The sequence below is a fragment of the Diaporthe citri genome, assembly GCF_014595645.1.
Source record: "Diaporthe citri strain NFHF-8-4 chromosome Unknown scaffold_7, whole genome shotgun sequence".
Taxonomy (NCBI): domain Eukaryota; kingdom Fungi; phylum Ascomycota; class Sordariomycetes; order Diaporthales; family Diaporthaceae; genus Diaporthe; species Diaporthe citri.
Window position 1 is genome coordinate 2,583,441 of NW_025064852.1, and position 15,006 is coordinate 2,598,446.

The following is a 15,006-nucleotide window of genomic DNA, read 5'->3' on the forward strand; positions in this document are numbered from 1 at the left end:
TATAATATAAGCTTAATAAATTTATTATAATATATAATTATTAATTAAGTAAATAACTTAAAAAGAATTTAAAATTTATTTTATAATATATTATTATATTAAATAAACTTATAATAATAATATTATATAATATTAATAAAATAAGTTTTAAGTTAAAATATAAAATTATTATTTTTAATATTAAGTTAATTAATTTTAATATTATTTTATATTATTATTAAAAGAAAGTAAGTTATATTATTATAATAAATATTATTTAAGTAAAATTTAAAATAACCTTTTTTATTAATATTAATATATAATTAATTTTATAAAAATAAATAAATTTATTATAAAGTTAATAAAATTATATAATAAAAAGCTTATAACTTAAAATTAAAAAATATAATTAATAATAAATATATTTTTAAATATAATTAATATATATTTATTTAAGTTTATAATATAATAAAATATAAAGTTATATTTAAAATTTTAAATAACTTATTTTAATAAAAATTAATATTATATTTAATATAAAATATTTATTAAAAATATTTAAGGCTATAAATAATATTATTTAAAATTAATTAAAATATATAAAACTTATTAATAATTAAATATTTTTTATATAAATAATAAATATATTAAAATTAATTAAATTTAAAACAGTTAATAAAATTATTATTATATTTAATTAATTAATAAAAATCTTTATTTATATTATTAGCTTTAATATAATGAATATTCTTAATGTAATTTATAAATAAGATATAAAAAATCTTTACTTATTAATATTAAAAGTTAGTTGGTTTCCTTTTAAATTCACAGCAGTTGCCTAGCTATATAATTAAGTTATAATAAATAAACTTTACTTTTAAATTTAATTATATTAATATTATAATGCTGGATTTATTTATAAGGTTAAAAATATAAAACCTTGCTTAAAAATACCTTTTAAATTTAATATTATAATAAAGTATATTTTTATTTAAAAGTTAAGTAATAACTTAAAAACTTTATATATATAATTATTTTAATAAAATAATATATATTAATTTATAATAATAATATTTTATTTACATAAAGCTACAATATATATATATATATATATATATATATATATAAAGCTTGCTAATTTAGCATGTAGTCCCTTTGCAAATTCATCTATATTGAAAAAACCATACCCTAAAGTTAAATAAAAACTAATATGTCTTTTAATTCCTTTAATTAAGAGCTCTTCCTTTAACCTTTCCTAAGATTTATAAAGCCCTTTCTTACTTCTTTTTTTTAATAATCCTTTTTTTTAATTTTAATTTTAATAAAAGCTGCTTTTTATAAATAAATCCCTTATAATTACTTAATAAGGAATTATTACTTTCTTATTAAGGGTTGCGGCTATTTTAATATAAAATTATAAAGCTATTTTTATTAATATAAAGCTTTTAATAAAGCTAATTAAGGCTTATAATAAGGCTTATTTATTAATTAATTTAAAGGCCCCTTATAAGAGGGTTTTATTATAAAGTGTATTTTAAGGCATTATTAGCTTAAGATTTTAAGGGTTTAAGGCTTTTTTTAAGTACTTATTTTTATTAGCTTTAATAGGGTTTTTAAGGCCTTAAGCATAAGCCCCTTTTTTAGCTAAGGGGGTTGTAAATAGGCAGAGTTGTGACTATATCTGTATCTATTGTATCTGTATCTGTATCTGGATACAGATACTATATCTGTATTTGTATTTAGATATAGATACTGTATTTATATCTATATCTATATTTGTATTTTTTTTGTATCTGTATCTGTATCTATATTTGGCTTCTTTATGTATTTGTATCTAGATATAGATACAGATATAGATACAAATATTAATATGGTATTTATATTTATATCTGTATCTGTATCTATATCTAAATATAGAATTTTATATCTATATCTGTATCTATATCTAGGATTTTTTTTATATCTGTATTTGTATTTGTATCTGTATTTAGGATTTTTTTGTATCTATATCTGTATCTATATCTGTATCTTGTATCTGGATACAAATTCACAACTCTGTAAATAGGTAAGCCGCGATTTATTATAGCATAGTTAAGGGGAAAATTCTTAAAAAAGGTTTTAATAATCACGGCAGGATTTAAACCTACGCTCTTTATAGAAAGAAGCTAAACGCATAACCAATGCACCATGCAGCTATATTAATTTATAAAGAAAGAATTATATTATATATTTAATTAAATTATTATATATATTAATGCTTTTATTATAATAATTTTCCTTTTAATATAAATATAACCTTTAATAAAATAAATATAATAATATAACTTTATATATTACTTAAAATAATTAATCTTAAATTAATTATTATAATCTTTTAGCTAAAAAGTATAATTTATAAGCAATAATTATATATACCTTTTTAATAATTAATTTAACGGCTAGGGTTTAAGCCCCTTAATTAAAGAATCATTAAAAAAAACTTTTAACTTATAATGTTATAAAGGGTTATTTTATATTAATAAAAAGCGTAACTTAAATAAAGTTAAAAGACTTATTTTATTTAATTTTTAAGCCTTTTATAAAATGTATATTAATTTTAAATTATAGCTTAGTTTTTAATAATAGTTTTAAAGCTTTATAAAAGGGCCTTAAAGGGAGTTATAACGGTATAGCTTTATATATTGCTTAAAATAATTAATCTTAAATTAATTATTATGGTTTTTTGGCTGGGAAGTATAATTTATAAGTAGTAATTATATATATTTTCTTAATAATTAATTTAATAGCTAGGGTTTAAGCCCCTTAATTAAAAATTTATTAGGAAAGGATTTTTAGCTTATAATGTTATAAAGAGCTGTTTTATATTAATAAAAAGCGCAATTTAAATAAAGTTAAAAAACCTATTTTATTTAATTTTTAAGCCTTTTATAAAACGTATATTAGCTTTAAATTATAGCTTAATTCTTAATGATAGTTTTAAGGCTTTATAAAAGGGCCTTAAGGGGGGTTGTAATAATATAGCTTTATATATTGCTTGGAATAATTAATTTTAAATTAATTATTATGGTTTTTTAGCCGGGAGGTGTAATTTGCAAGCAGTAATTACATATATTCTCTTAATAACCTTTTATAAAATAACCTTTTATTAGAAAACCTTATATAAAATAACCTTTTAAACTTTTATAAAATACTTATATATAAGGTGGTTTCTTATGAAATAGTTTCCTATGAAATAACCTCTTATAAAATAACTTTTTATAAGATTACCTTTTATAAGAAAGTTTTATAAGTTAAAAGGTACACATTTAACCCACCCCTTAATTCGGCTTACGTTTTCCATTAAAACACTTACTTTTTAAAGACTTATATTTCCATTAATTAAATATATATATATTAATAAGGATTTATTTAACGTTATTCTTCTAGATTATGTTTTAATTAATATAATTTATATAAAGCTATTAATATATATAAAATATATATATATAAAGCTTGTTAAATAACATATAATTTCTTTGCTTATTATTTATATTAAAAAAACCATGCTTAAAGCTGGATGAAAATTAATATATTTCTTTTTTTTTAATTAAAAGCTTTCACCTTATTTATTATTAAGGTATGTAAAGTTAATTGCTTTTAAATCTTATAATAAATTTTCTTTTATTATTAATTCCTTTAAAGGCTACCTTTTTTAATAAGTAAATCCTTATAATAGCTTAAATTAAAGGTTATTACTTTTTATTTAAGGGTTATAATTACTTTAATATAATATTATAAAGCTGCTTTTATTAATATAAGGCTTTAATATAAGCTAATTAAGGGCTATTTAAAGCCTTTTAATTTATTAATTTAATCTTTTTTACCTTTTATAATAAAGCATTTAATAATTTAATGTTAAAGCTTATTAGCTTATAGTTTATTATTTATTAGCTTTAATAAGGTTTTTTAAATGCTTTATATATAGCCCTTATAATAATTAAGGGAAAATTCTTAAAAAAGGTTTTAATAATTATAATAAAGTTTAAACTTATATTCTTTATAAAGAAAAGCTAAATATATAATTAATATATTATGCAGCTTATTTAACGCTATATTTTTATACATTATATATAAAAACAATTCATATATTATATATATAGCTTTAATAATAATATATATTTATATAAATTAAGTTATTAAGGGTTGCACCGTATTATATAAAAGTTTTTATAAGTAATTAAATAAATAAATTATATTTTAAGCTAATTTTTATTTCTTTTTTATATTTATATTATACTTTAAAAATAAATATAATATAATTTATTAATAAGTAATTTTTATTAATAAATAGCTTTTTTTAATAAAGTTTATAAACTTTTATTAACCTTAATATTTATTTAAAAAAAAGATTTAATAAAAGTTAATATTAATTAATTTTATTAATTTAAAGGTATTAATATAAATATAATATTAATTTAAATTAATTAACTTTTAATAAAAAAATAAATTTAATATTAAATAATATTAATTATATTATTAAAAATATAATTTATTATAAATTATAAATATATATATATTAATATTAATTAATAATAATAAGATTAAAAAAGTTATAATTTATTTAAAATTTAATTATTTAAAGTTTGTTATATATTTTTATAAGTTTTTATATTAAATTTAATTTTATTATAATTATTATATTATTATTTAAGCAATTTATTATAAATAACTTCTTTAATATTATTATTTATTTTATTAATTAATTACTTTTTCTTTTATTTTTTTAAATAAAAGCTTAAAATGTCTTAATAATAAATACTTTTTTAAGTTATATTTTTTTTTTTTTTAACTCTTTAATATTTAATAAGTATTATTAATATTTTAAAATATAAAAATTTACTTATTTATAAAGATAATTAAATATATTATAATTTATACCTTTTTTATTATTTTATTAATAACCTTTATAATTAATATTAAAAAAGTTTCTTAATAAATAAAAATCTTATTTTTAATATAAGTTAATTATTTAAGAATTTATTAAATATTAAATAATATTTAAAACTTTTAATATAAAGGAAAGATAAAAGAAAATTATATTAAAGTTTATAAATAAATATTAAGCTAAGAAATAATAAAATTTAAATTTCTTTAAATATAAATTAAATATTATCTTTTATATAAATTTTATTATAAGTTATTATAAATATAAGAAAAAATATAAAGTTATCAATATAATTAATAAAAACTTAAATAAAAGAATTAATTTAATTATTATATATATATTTTAAAAATAAATATAATATAATATTTAATAATTAAAATAAATATAAAAAATATATTAATATATTAATAAAAATAATTATGGGAATAATAAGTGTTGTTTATATGGAGGATTATTTAGGATTAGGCAGCTTTAACTCATTAAGATGCCTAGTAAGTAGCAGCCTTAGCGCTATATATAAAATAGCTAGCATAATTAAGCCTTTTACCTTCCTCCCTTTTATAATTAATAATAATTAACCACTATATTAACTAAATGTTATATTGCAATATATAACTTAGTTAATATTAATTAATAATTATAAAGGTAATTATAAATTAATAAAGGTTAAAAAAATAACTTTTTAATTATATTAATTAGCATTATTAATATTATAAATTTATATAGCGCAGTTTATAATAATAATAATACTTAATATATAAAAAGGTAATTATTATAATAAGAAACCATAGTAAATTCCTTTACTCTTAATATATATATATTTATTATATTTTAAATAATCTTAATAATAACTTTTAAATTTAATAGCTATAATTAAAAAAATTAAATTAATATTTATTTTTATTAATAATATATTTACTTATATTTTATTATATAAATAAATATAAAGAAAGAAATTAATTTATTTTTTAATAATTAAGTTATAAAAGTAATCTTTAACTTTTTTATTTTTCCCTTAATATTATTTATTTCCTTTTCTTACTACTTTTTTTTTAAAATTAAATATACCTTTATTATTACTTTATTAAAATAATAAGAAATAATAATAATATAATAAATATAATAAGTAATATTATTAATTAAAATAGTTTATTAATATTAATTACAATAAATTATATCCTTATATTTAAAAGCATTATTAAAATATTTAATCCTTTAATATAAATAAATTCCTTAAGATTTCTTAATAGTAAATAATATTTAAATACTTATATTTAAAGCTAAATTTAAGCTATAATATATATATTAAGTAATAAGGTATATAAAGCGTTTATTAAAAACTTTTATAATTAAATTAAGCTAATATTTAAGTAAATTAATAAAGACTTATTATATATTATTAAGAAAACTCTTTAAATTAAAGGTATTTATATTTAAAGAGTAAATACTTTAAGAAAATTTATATATTTTTTTAAAGCATTAAATTATCTTAAATAATTAATAAATTAAAAGCAAGAATATTATATTATATTTAAAATTAATTAAATTTAAAGCTATAATTTAAGTACTTATATTATTTTTATTTTTAATTATACTTTAATATAAGTTAAGAAATTACTTAATAATAATAATCTTCTTAATTTTAAATTATTTAAATTGCTTAATTTACTTAATAATAGCGATAAAGATAATAATAACCCTTTAAAACCTTTTAATTTATTAAAAGGAGGTAATAACTTTCTTTTAATTAATAATTTTTATATAATATATAATTATTATACTTTTTTATTTTTAATAAAGATAAAAAACTTTTTATTTAACTTAAGTATAATAATTAATTTAAATAAATATTATTATAAGAATAAAATGTTTATTAAAGAATTATATAATATTTTTAATAATAAGATCTTTTTTTTTATAAGGCTTGCAATAACTTATAAATTTAGCCTTAATAATTTAAGGCAGCTTTTTTATATATATTTAAGGGATTGTTATGAGCTTGCCTTAGATTGTCTGCCGTAAAGTACTTAAATAAGGTTTATATTTAAAGTATAAAGGAAAAGGTTCGCTCCTCATCTGCACCCATGCCAAAGCCTATTCTTATAAGGATAAAGCCCGCTAACTAATTACTATAAGCATAAGCCTAAACTATAATATATCCTCTTTCCCTAAGTTAGGGTTATAAAAAGGGCTTTCCAAAGGGTTAATTATATAATAAAAAATAAAGAAGGCATTGCTTTAATTGCAAATTAAACATTGCCTTTTACTTAGCTATTTAATTATTTTATAATGCTTTAATTATGCTATTAAACCAGCTTATATTCTTATAATTTTATCCTTTTTATACTTTATAATTTAATATATTAACTAAAGCAAGCCAATAAAAAATAATTATTTAAATATAAATTAGCGGCTAAATTAATAGCATTTTTATAATCCTTTAATATAAGCCTTTTATATAAGCTTTTTTATTTAATTTATAATTAATTAATGCTTAATTACAAGTAATTAATTTTATTAATGGAAATTTCTTAAATTTTAAGAGTTTTTATAGCGTTAAATTAATTAATATATAGTTAGCTTATTTTAAACCTAGGCTGGCATTAAGCTAATAACGCTTTTAAGCCTTACCTTATAAAAAAATTTTATACCCCCTTAAATAAATTCCTTTCCTTTATTAATCTTAATTAATAAAAGCTGTATCTTTATTTTTTTATAATAATTAAGGTAATTATATTTATAATAGCTAAATTAACTATATATAAAATACTTAACTTTACTTATTACAACCATTATAATATTAATATTTATTGCTTTATTATTTTAAAATTAAGTATTATTCTTTTTTATTATAGCATTAAAAATGCCCTTATATTATTATAAGGCAAAGTAAAAAGCTTTAAATATATTTAATTACTTTTTATAATTAAGTTAAGCTTTTATTATAAAAATTAAGTTATTAATTATTAATAATATTTTATATTTATTTAATTAATTTTAAGCCTTTATTATATAAGTTAAATAATTAAATTAAGTAAGAAATTTTATTATTTCCTTTTTATAATATTATTATAATATAATTAAGCTAAGCTTAATATATCTTTATTTAAAAAAGTTTTTAAGCATAAGGCAAACTTTTTTTAAGAAGCTTTTTAATTATTTCTTAAATATTTTTATAAAATTAATATAAAGTAAAAATTAATTATAAAAAGTTTTTAATTAATTAAATATATAAAACAATTAAGCTCTTTTAATATTAATTACTTTTTTATTTATTATAAACTTAACCCTTATTTTTATTAATTAAGTTATTAAGTATTTTTAAAATAAAAGTTCCTTAAAATAAGAAAGGGCTTAATAAGCTATTATTATTCTTTTTAAGTTTTATTATAACGTTAAGCACTAATAAACAACGCATACTAGTGAGCAATGCACTTTTTAGCATCAAAAGCACAATAACCTAAATTACAGCATTATAATTAAAAAAAATTAATTAAATTTAATTAAAATTAAAATCTATAAATTATTTTATATCTTTCTTATAGGTTTGCGCATTATGCTTAGTCTTGCTATAATTGCTATATTATCTTTTTATTAGTCCGCCGCGGATTAACTCCTTAGCATTACCACTTATTTTATTAGCTAGCTGCTTCCCCTTTTCCTTTTTATTAATTAACTTTTTAGCCTTTTATATAATAAATGCTTTTTCATCCTATATATATATTTTTTTAGCCCTTTAATGCTTAAAAAATGCTATATTTATAATTTAAAGATTATTAATTTCTTAAGTTAAAAGTATAATTATATAAGTTAATAATTATATATTCTTTATTAACTTATTAATAGCAGCTAAAATTAATATTAAAAAGCTTTTTTAATAATAAGAAATTTAATTTTTAATTAAAGTTAATTAAAAAACTACTTATATTAAGTTATATAATATTTAAGAAACTTAAGGTATAAGTAATGCTAAAGAACTTAATATAGTTATTAATATTTAAATCTTAATATTTAGCTTAAAAAGCATAACTTTTTAATTAAATAAAATAAGGCCTGCTTTTTTAAAACCTTTCTTAATAGTTTTTAGCTTAAAAACCCTTTTATATATAGCATAAAAAGCAAGAAAAAACTTTATCTTATTAATATAAGTAATTTAAGCCTTATTAAATTAATTAATTTTTATATTATATGCCTTTTTTAATAAATTAAAATACTTAATATTTAATAGTTAAAATAAATAAGATAAATAAAAAAATATATAGAAAGTAATAATGTTTTTAAATTTATAATATTGCTTAAAATCTATAAAATAATAGCTTTTATGTTTATTAAGAATTAATAATTAATAAATGCCCTTTATATATAGTGCAATATATTTTTTAAAGTATTAAATTTATTTTATAATAATTTTATTACTTATTTATTTATTTAAGCTTATTTTAATTACTTAGTTATTTAAAAGACCGCTCTTAATATATTAACTTGCAAAGTATATTTTAGCTTTAATAATTAAAAATAATAATTTATATTATTTATTCCTATTAATTAATTTAATAGTTATTACTTATTATTAATTCCTAAGTTATATTTATTTTATTTATTCTTATTAATTAAAATATATAATTATTATTTTAAGTAATTTAATGCTTATTATAAAGCTTAACTTATTAAAGTTATAAGTATTATAATTAAGAATATTATATTTATTATATATATTAAATATAAGGTTAAATTATACATTTATTATATTAAGATCTTTATATAGGGCCCTTTAATAATTATATATATAATTAATGCATATTTTAAAATATAATTCTAATAAAATAAGTCTTTTTGCTTAATTAATCCTAATAATACCGTCATTATAATTATAAAGCAGAGAATTCGCTATATCTTTAATATTTTTAAAAATAAGCAAGTATCCTTATGAATTTTAATTAAGTATATATTAAATAAACACCTCCTTTTTTATTTTTATTAATTTCTTATTATTAAGATGGGTATTGCATTATATAGTTTAGCTAGCTATTTTATAGTAAAGAGTAAACTTAGGGATTTAGTAAATATTGGCTATATGTTATTTACTTAATTTTAAGTTATTTTAAAGAGCTTAAATAGCAAGTTTAATCTTATCTTCTTTTATTTTATTTATTTTAAAATATAACGCGAGAAAATGCGGTTATAAGATGCATTATAATAATTCTAGGAAAAGTACGTCACTCACTAGTGTGCGTTGTTTGTTAATGCTTAACGTTATTAAGTTTTATATAATTATATTATAAGTTTATAATATAAGAAAACTTTAAATATATATTATAAGCTAGCTTTAAGTTGTTTATTATAAGGTATTTAAATAAGGTTTATATTTAAAGTGCAAAGGAAGAGATTTGCTCCTTATTTGCATCCGCGTTAAAGCCTATTCTTATAAGGTTAAAGCCCGTTAATTAATTATAATGGGCAAAGCTTAAACCGTAATAATAATTAATAATGCTTTTTTAAGAGAATTAAGTCCTTAAAAATAAATTAATAATTATAATACTTTAAAAAAAGTGAAAGATTAAAATAAGTTTAAATTTTATATTTATTAAAATTAAGTATATATATAAGGTATAAATTAATATTAGTGTAATTAAGGATAATTTAATTAAAATAAATACTTTTAAAGATATTATAAATATAAAGGAATGCATTATTATGGGTGGTGATAAGGATTTAAAGTAACTTTAATTGAAGGGGTAGTGTGGCGAGGAGGACTGTTTGGGTGGGCTGAATTAGGGGGTGGGCCGAATGTGGGCCACTTGACTTAAGCAGATGGATAAACAAGGTTACCATGGTTTTCAATGATGTTAATCAGAGACTGCGTCATCCTAGCGGTCTCAGGGGAGAAGAATGCCACCCTTATAGGTAATTATCTACTCCCTAAAAGTCCTTTAAGATTATCATGAGTATGTGTATCAAGAGAACGCCCAAACACTAAAAGCAAATACGCAGTCTTAAAGGGAGTTCATTGAGTTGGCTTATTCTTGTGCTACAGCCCCCCTGACCATCCTCTTACCAGTAGTGTAGAGCAGATTGAGATCCGTATCACCCTTGAGAACTAGTCCTGGCTGGCATCCATGGTCGAAGTCACGATTAAGACATTAGGTGAGGATGAATTACCAAAGTAATGACACTATAAGCATCGTATATACATCGGGGGGAGATGGGGATGGTCGGGGCGGCGGAAAGCCTTGATTCACTGGCGACGAGACCCTTCGTGCTAGAAAATGCCCAGGATTTTTGACAAGCAGACTTCCAGGGGGTCCAAGACAAATCTGTTTATCTGCAATAAAGAATTGTTTCCGGAGGCTCCAGTAGCTGGGTGAGACAGACAATTGCTGTAGCGCCTATTTTCATGTTCTTGAATTCATTTAAGACCTTGAATATAGTGATAATGATGATGAGGATGTTGTCATGAGAGGGAATACAGAGACAAGGCAGCTGTCCTTAATACGTCAATTCAGATTAAGACGGCACTACCTTGTATGTAAGGAAGAGGTCTAGTAGAAATTGTAGGCGAGGGGTTTTATGCCTGAGGGGTGTGGGGCCTAGAGCCTTAGTGAATGCCAGCAGTCAATGGGGCCTTCACCCATACACACACTTACATATGTATCTAAATGTAGATTTAGTATGTGAAATCAAAGGGGACTATGAAGATAAGACGTTTTGAAGAGAAAAATGGTAAAGGTCACGAAACCTTGAGATTCAAGGCAGGCAATTGTAGTATCATCCGTTGCTGAGCCGGTCTGAGGGGTAAAACAGCTCATCGCCTTGTTACATAGGAGTAGCCCAAAAGAGAGTACCTTAGAAGAGAGTAGCCCACAAGAGAGTATCCGAGTGTCCATAGGAGGGTGTTCCATAGGAGTTGAAGAGGTTGCCTCATACGAGGTTCTCCCACAGGAGGTTGCCCCACGTAAGGTTGTCCCACCGGAAGTTTTGTATCTGCCAAAGACAAAACTACCGCATTGAAACCATTGTTGCATGTAACGGTTGACTGGATGTACAACATAATTGCTGCTCTTGGTAGTTCTCTGTGGGTTGCTATGCAATATGATATTGGACCAACTACGTGCATAAAGTCATCTAGTTGCGAATTGGCCTTTGAAATGAGAGCACACTTGATTATGGAGAGTTCAAAAGGCGTTTTCGAGCAGGGTTCTGTGTTCTTAACCTCACGAATAAATCTAGCATTACAATGCCAATATGGACAAATTCAAAGTCAATAATCACCCACTACAGCTCAGAAGGGAGACCACTCAGCTTCTAAAGTCAACAGGTAAGGATGCGCCTTGTTTGTAGGTCAAATAAAAAACATCGACTGTATTTAAGCTGCTATGGGCAAAATTCATCGTTCACAAATTATTCAAACACGACAATAACCTTGTTGGCCTTCCCAGATCTGGCCAATTCAAGTGCGTCGACAGCCCTTGCGAATGGTATCTGGTCGCTAACAATCTCTTCATACCTCTCACAGTTCTCGATGATATCGTCCGTAACCTCAAATATTTCCATAGCATACCCCATGCTAAACACGATGTTGAGCTCTGTCGAGATGAGCCGTCCGAGATCCAACTCGGTCGTTTTCTTGTGCACTCCTACAATCCCAAATGTAGCCTCGTGCTTTGCCATACCACAGACCTGAGCAGGAACCGACGGCGCACCGGCCGCATCGAGAAATATGTCTGTCGCCGGTCGGGTCCCTCGGTTCCAGGCCGTGGCGCCGTCGCCGTACAACTCGACCAGCTTCGCAGCAAGGCCACCCACTTCCGCCGAGTTGACTACGGCGTCGGCACCGACTAGGAGTGCTGTCTCAAGTCTCGACTGAACGACATCCACCACGACAATATGACTTGCCCCCTTTCGTCGATAGCCCAGAACAGCGCCCAGGCCGATCGGCCCGGCGCCAAAGACGACGACTTTGTATCCCGGCTTGGGATTTGTCCTGTTGACAGCATGCAACGCCACTGCCATGGGCTCATTCAGCGCAGCGACGTGCCATGGGATGTCTTTTGGGATCTTCTTGAGCTGTTTGCCTGGTTCGTAGCCGTACATCACGACAAATTCGCTCAGCCCACCCTGTGCACCACCCGAACCGATAAATCCATCCGTGAGGGCCATAGTATTTATCACGACATGTTCTCCGACCTCGATACCCGGAAACTTTAGGTTCGCCCCAACGGCAATGACCTCGGCGGCTGGCTCGTGGCCGAGAGGTGTGCAGCCTTGGCGAGGGGGAATGCCGCCGTGCTCCGTGTATATGCTGTCTGAACCGCAGATGCCGCATGCCCTCATCTTCAGCAGCACATCATCAGGTCCGGCTTCTGGCTTGGGAATCTCAACCCATGATACCACGCCCGGGGCCGTAACTTGGATGGATTTCATATTTGTATCCAAATCTGGGCTTCAGTGGAATAGTGTCGGGGCCGCGACTAGTGTTGAAAGAATTTGGTTCAAAGGGAAAGCTTTTGTCGAAATGATGACTATGTGTAAATGCATTGATAATCCTCTGTTGTGACGTTCTTGCTGTTTTATGTTGTTCACTGTTTCCCGCATTGAGCGCCAATACGGGAGCGATGGCAAGAGCGAGATATTGCGAGGCTAGGGCGGCTTGTGACCCACTCTCAGTATTCAAGCCGCTGGGTTGGCCTAGCCACGTTTTGTAAATGACTAGACAACACTTCAGCTTTATTCAGATGCCACCAGGTGAAACCTATTAGCCCTAATATGCCCTCGATGTTTCTCCTCATTGCTTTCCCTTGTGGCGCCATGATAATGGATGCCTCCGCAAAATCACTTCAATATAATTGGTGTTCAGTATCGAATGTCCATTATATTGACAATCAAGCCTCTATTTTTAACCTGTCACAACAGATCATCCTCAGGGGCAAGCTTGGTGTGTCGGGTGGTACTTCAGCTTCCAATCCGATCGTTACGGCGCTCATCGACCGCATGGAGGAACGTCTTGCGGCGGGCAAGGGGCCATTGAGATTTATCAATCCTACCTTGTACCAGCATCCTGAGGCCTTTAATGATATCAAAAAATGGCTCAAATCCGGGCGTGGGACAGATGGTTTCGACGCCGTGGAGGGCTGGGTATACTGAATTATCCCACGCTATTAAATGTTCTTATGAGGTTGCCCTAGCTATAGCTATTATGGTTGGTTCCATGTAATATATCAGAATTACTAAGGAAACGAAATCTTGCGCTTATACCTACACGAAATTGTTGCTCTCAATGAGAAATGATTCAATTGAGGTCACCAGCCACTGAGCCACCAATGGACACCATCAGCCTCAATGGGAACCACTAATAAGCTTATTTCACAATTTTACTACACACAGTGGTCTAATCTAGTATTCTGGCTTGATGTAAGCCTAGTAGTAATTTAAGATGTAAAGATATAGTCGTGGAAAAATAAGCTAAGTCGCTATTAAGTCATTAATATCTCTGTGATTAATGTGTAGCGTAGCCTGTACTAGCAAATGGACAGCTGTCTCGCATACTTCGGAAAAAAAAGGGAGAACATGAACAAAAAATTCAACTTTTCTTGATGTGCCCCCTATCCACTCATTAGAATAATGCTGCAAACTATTTAAGGGGGAAGGGGTGCACGAACCACACCGATTCGAACGATGGATCTTCGCATTACAAGTGCGACGCCTTACCACTTGGCCATAGGGGCTTTAAAAACGCAAAGTAATCAAGCTATATATCCTCAACCATTATTTCAGCCGCACAGCCGCCTTCCAGATAGCCAGGAATAATGACTCTCCATCAGATCATCCACAATTAGCTGTATGCACAGTGGTTCTGGTTAGGTCTCTCCCCATGCTCTCACTCCCCCTTAGATTTGTTCTACACTCCTCCTTTAAATCCTGCTCTCCCCCCTGCTGTATAAGTCCTTTCTCCACTCAGTCTCCAATCCAGGTTTAAAATAGAGTCTCTCAGGGGGATGTCTATTTACATGCTCTGAGAACGAGACTCTAGGTATACAGCCCGTTTAAGAGACGGTATCTAAATCATTCAGCTTATATAACCTCTAGTTCAAGCCTCTATTTAGGAC

General features: G+C 24.6%; 1 protein-coding gene and 1 non-coding gene across 2 annotated transcripts; both read right to left on the reverse strand.

Annotated features, from left to right (window-relative positions):
* Window positions 1–12,301: 12,301 nt before the first annotated feature.
* Window positions 12,302–13,324, reverse strand: INS49_013899 (uncharacterized protein; the record flags this gene model as incomplete). The annotated part of the gene is made up of 1 exon (XM_043174592.1): window positions 12,302–13,324. The coding sequence occupies one exon, from the start codon at window positions 13,322–13,324 to the stop codon at window positions 12,302–12,304; it is 1,023 nt and encodes a 340-aa protein (XP_043021537.1).
* Window positions 13,325–14,550: 1,226 nt separating this feature from the next.
* Window positions 14,551–14,625, reverse strand: INS49_013900. The gene has a single exon. It is a non-coding gene; the product is annotated as a tRNA-Thr (tRNA).
* Between the last annotated feature and the right edge of the window lie 381 nt (window positions 14,626–15,006).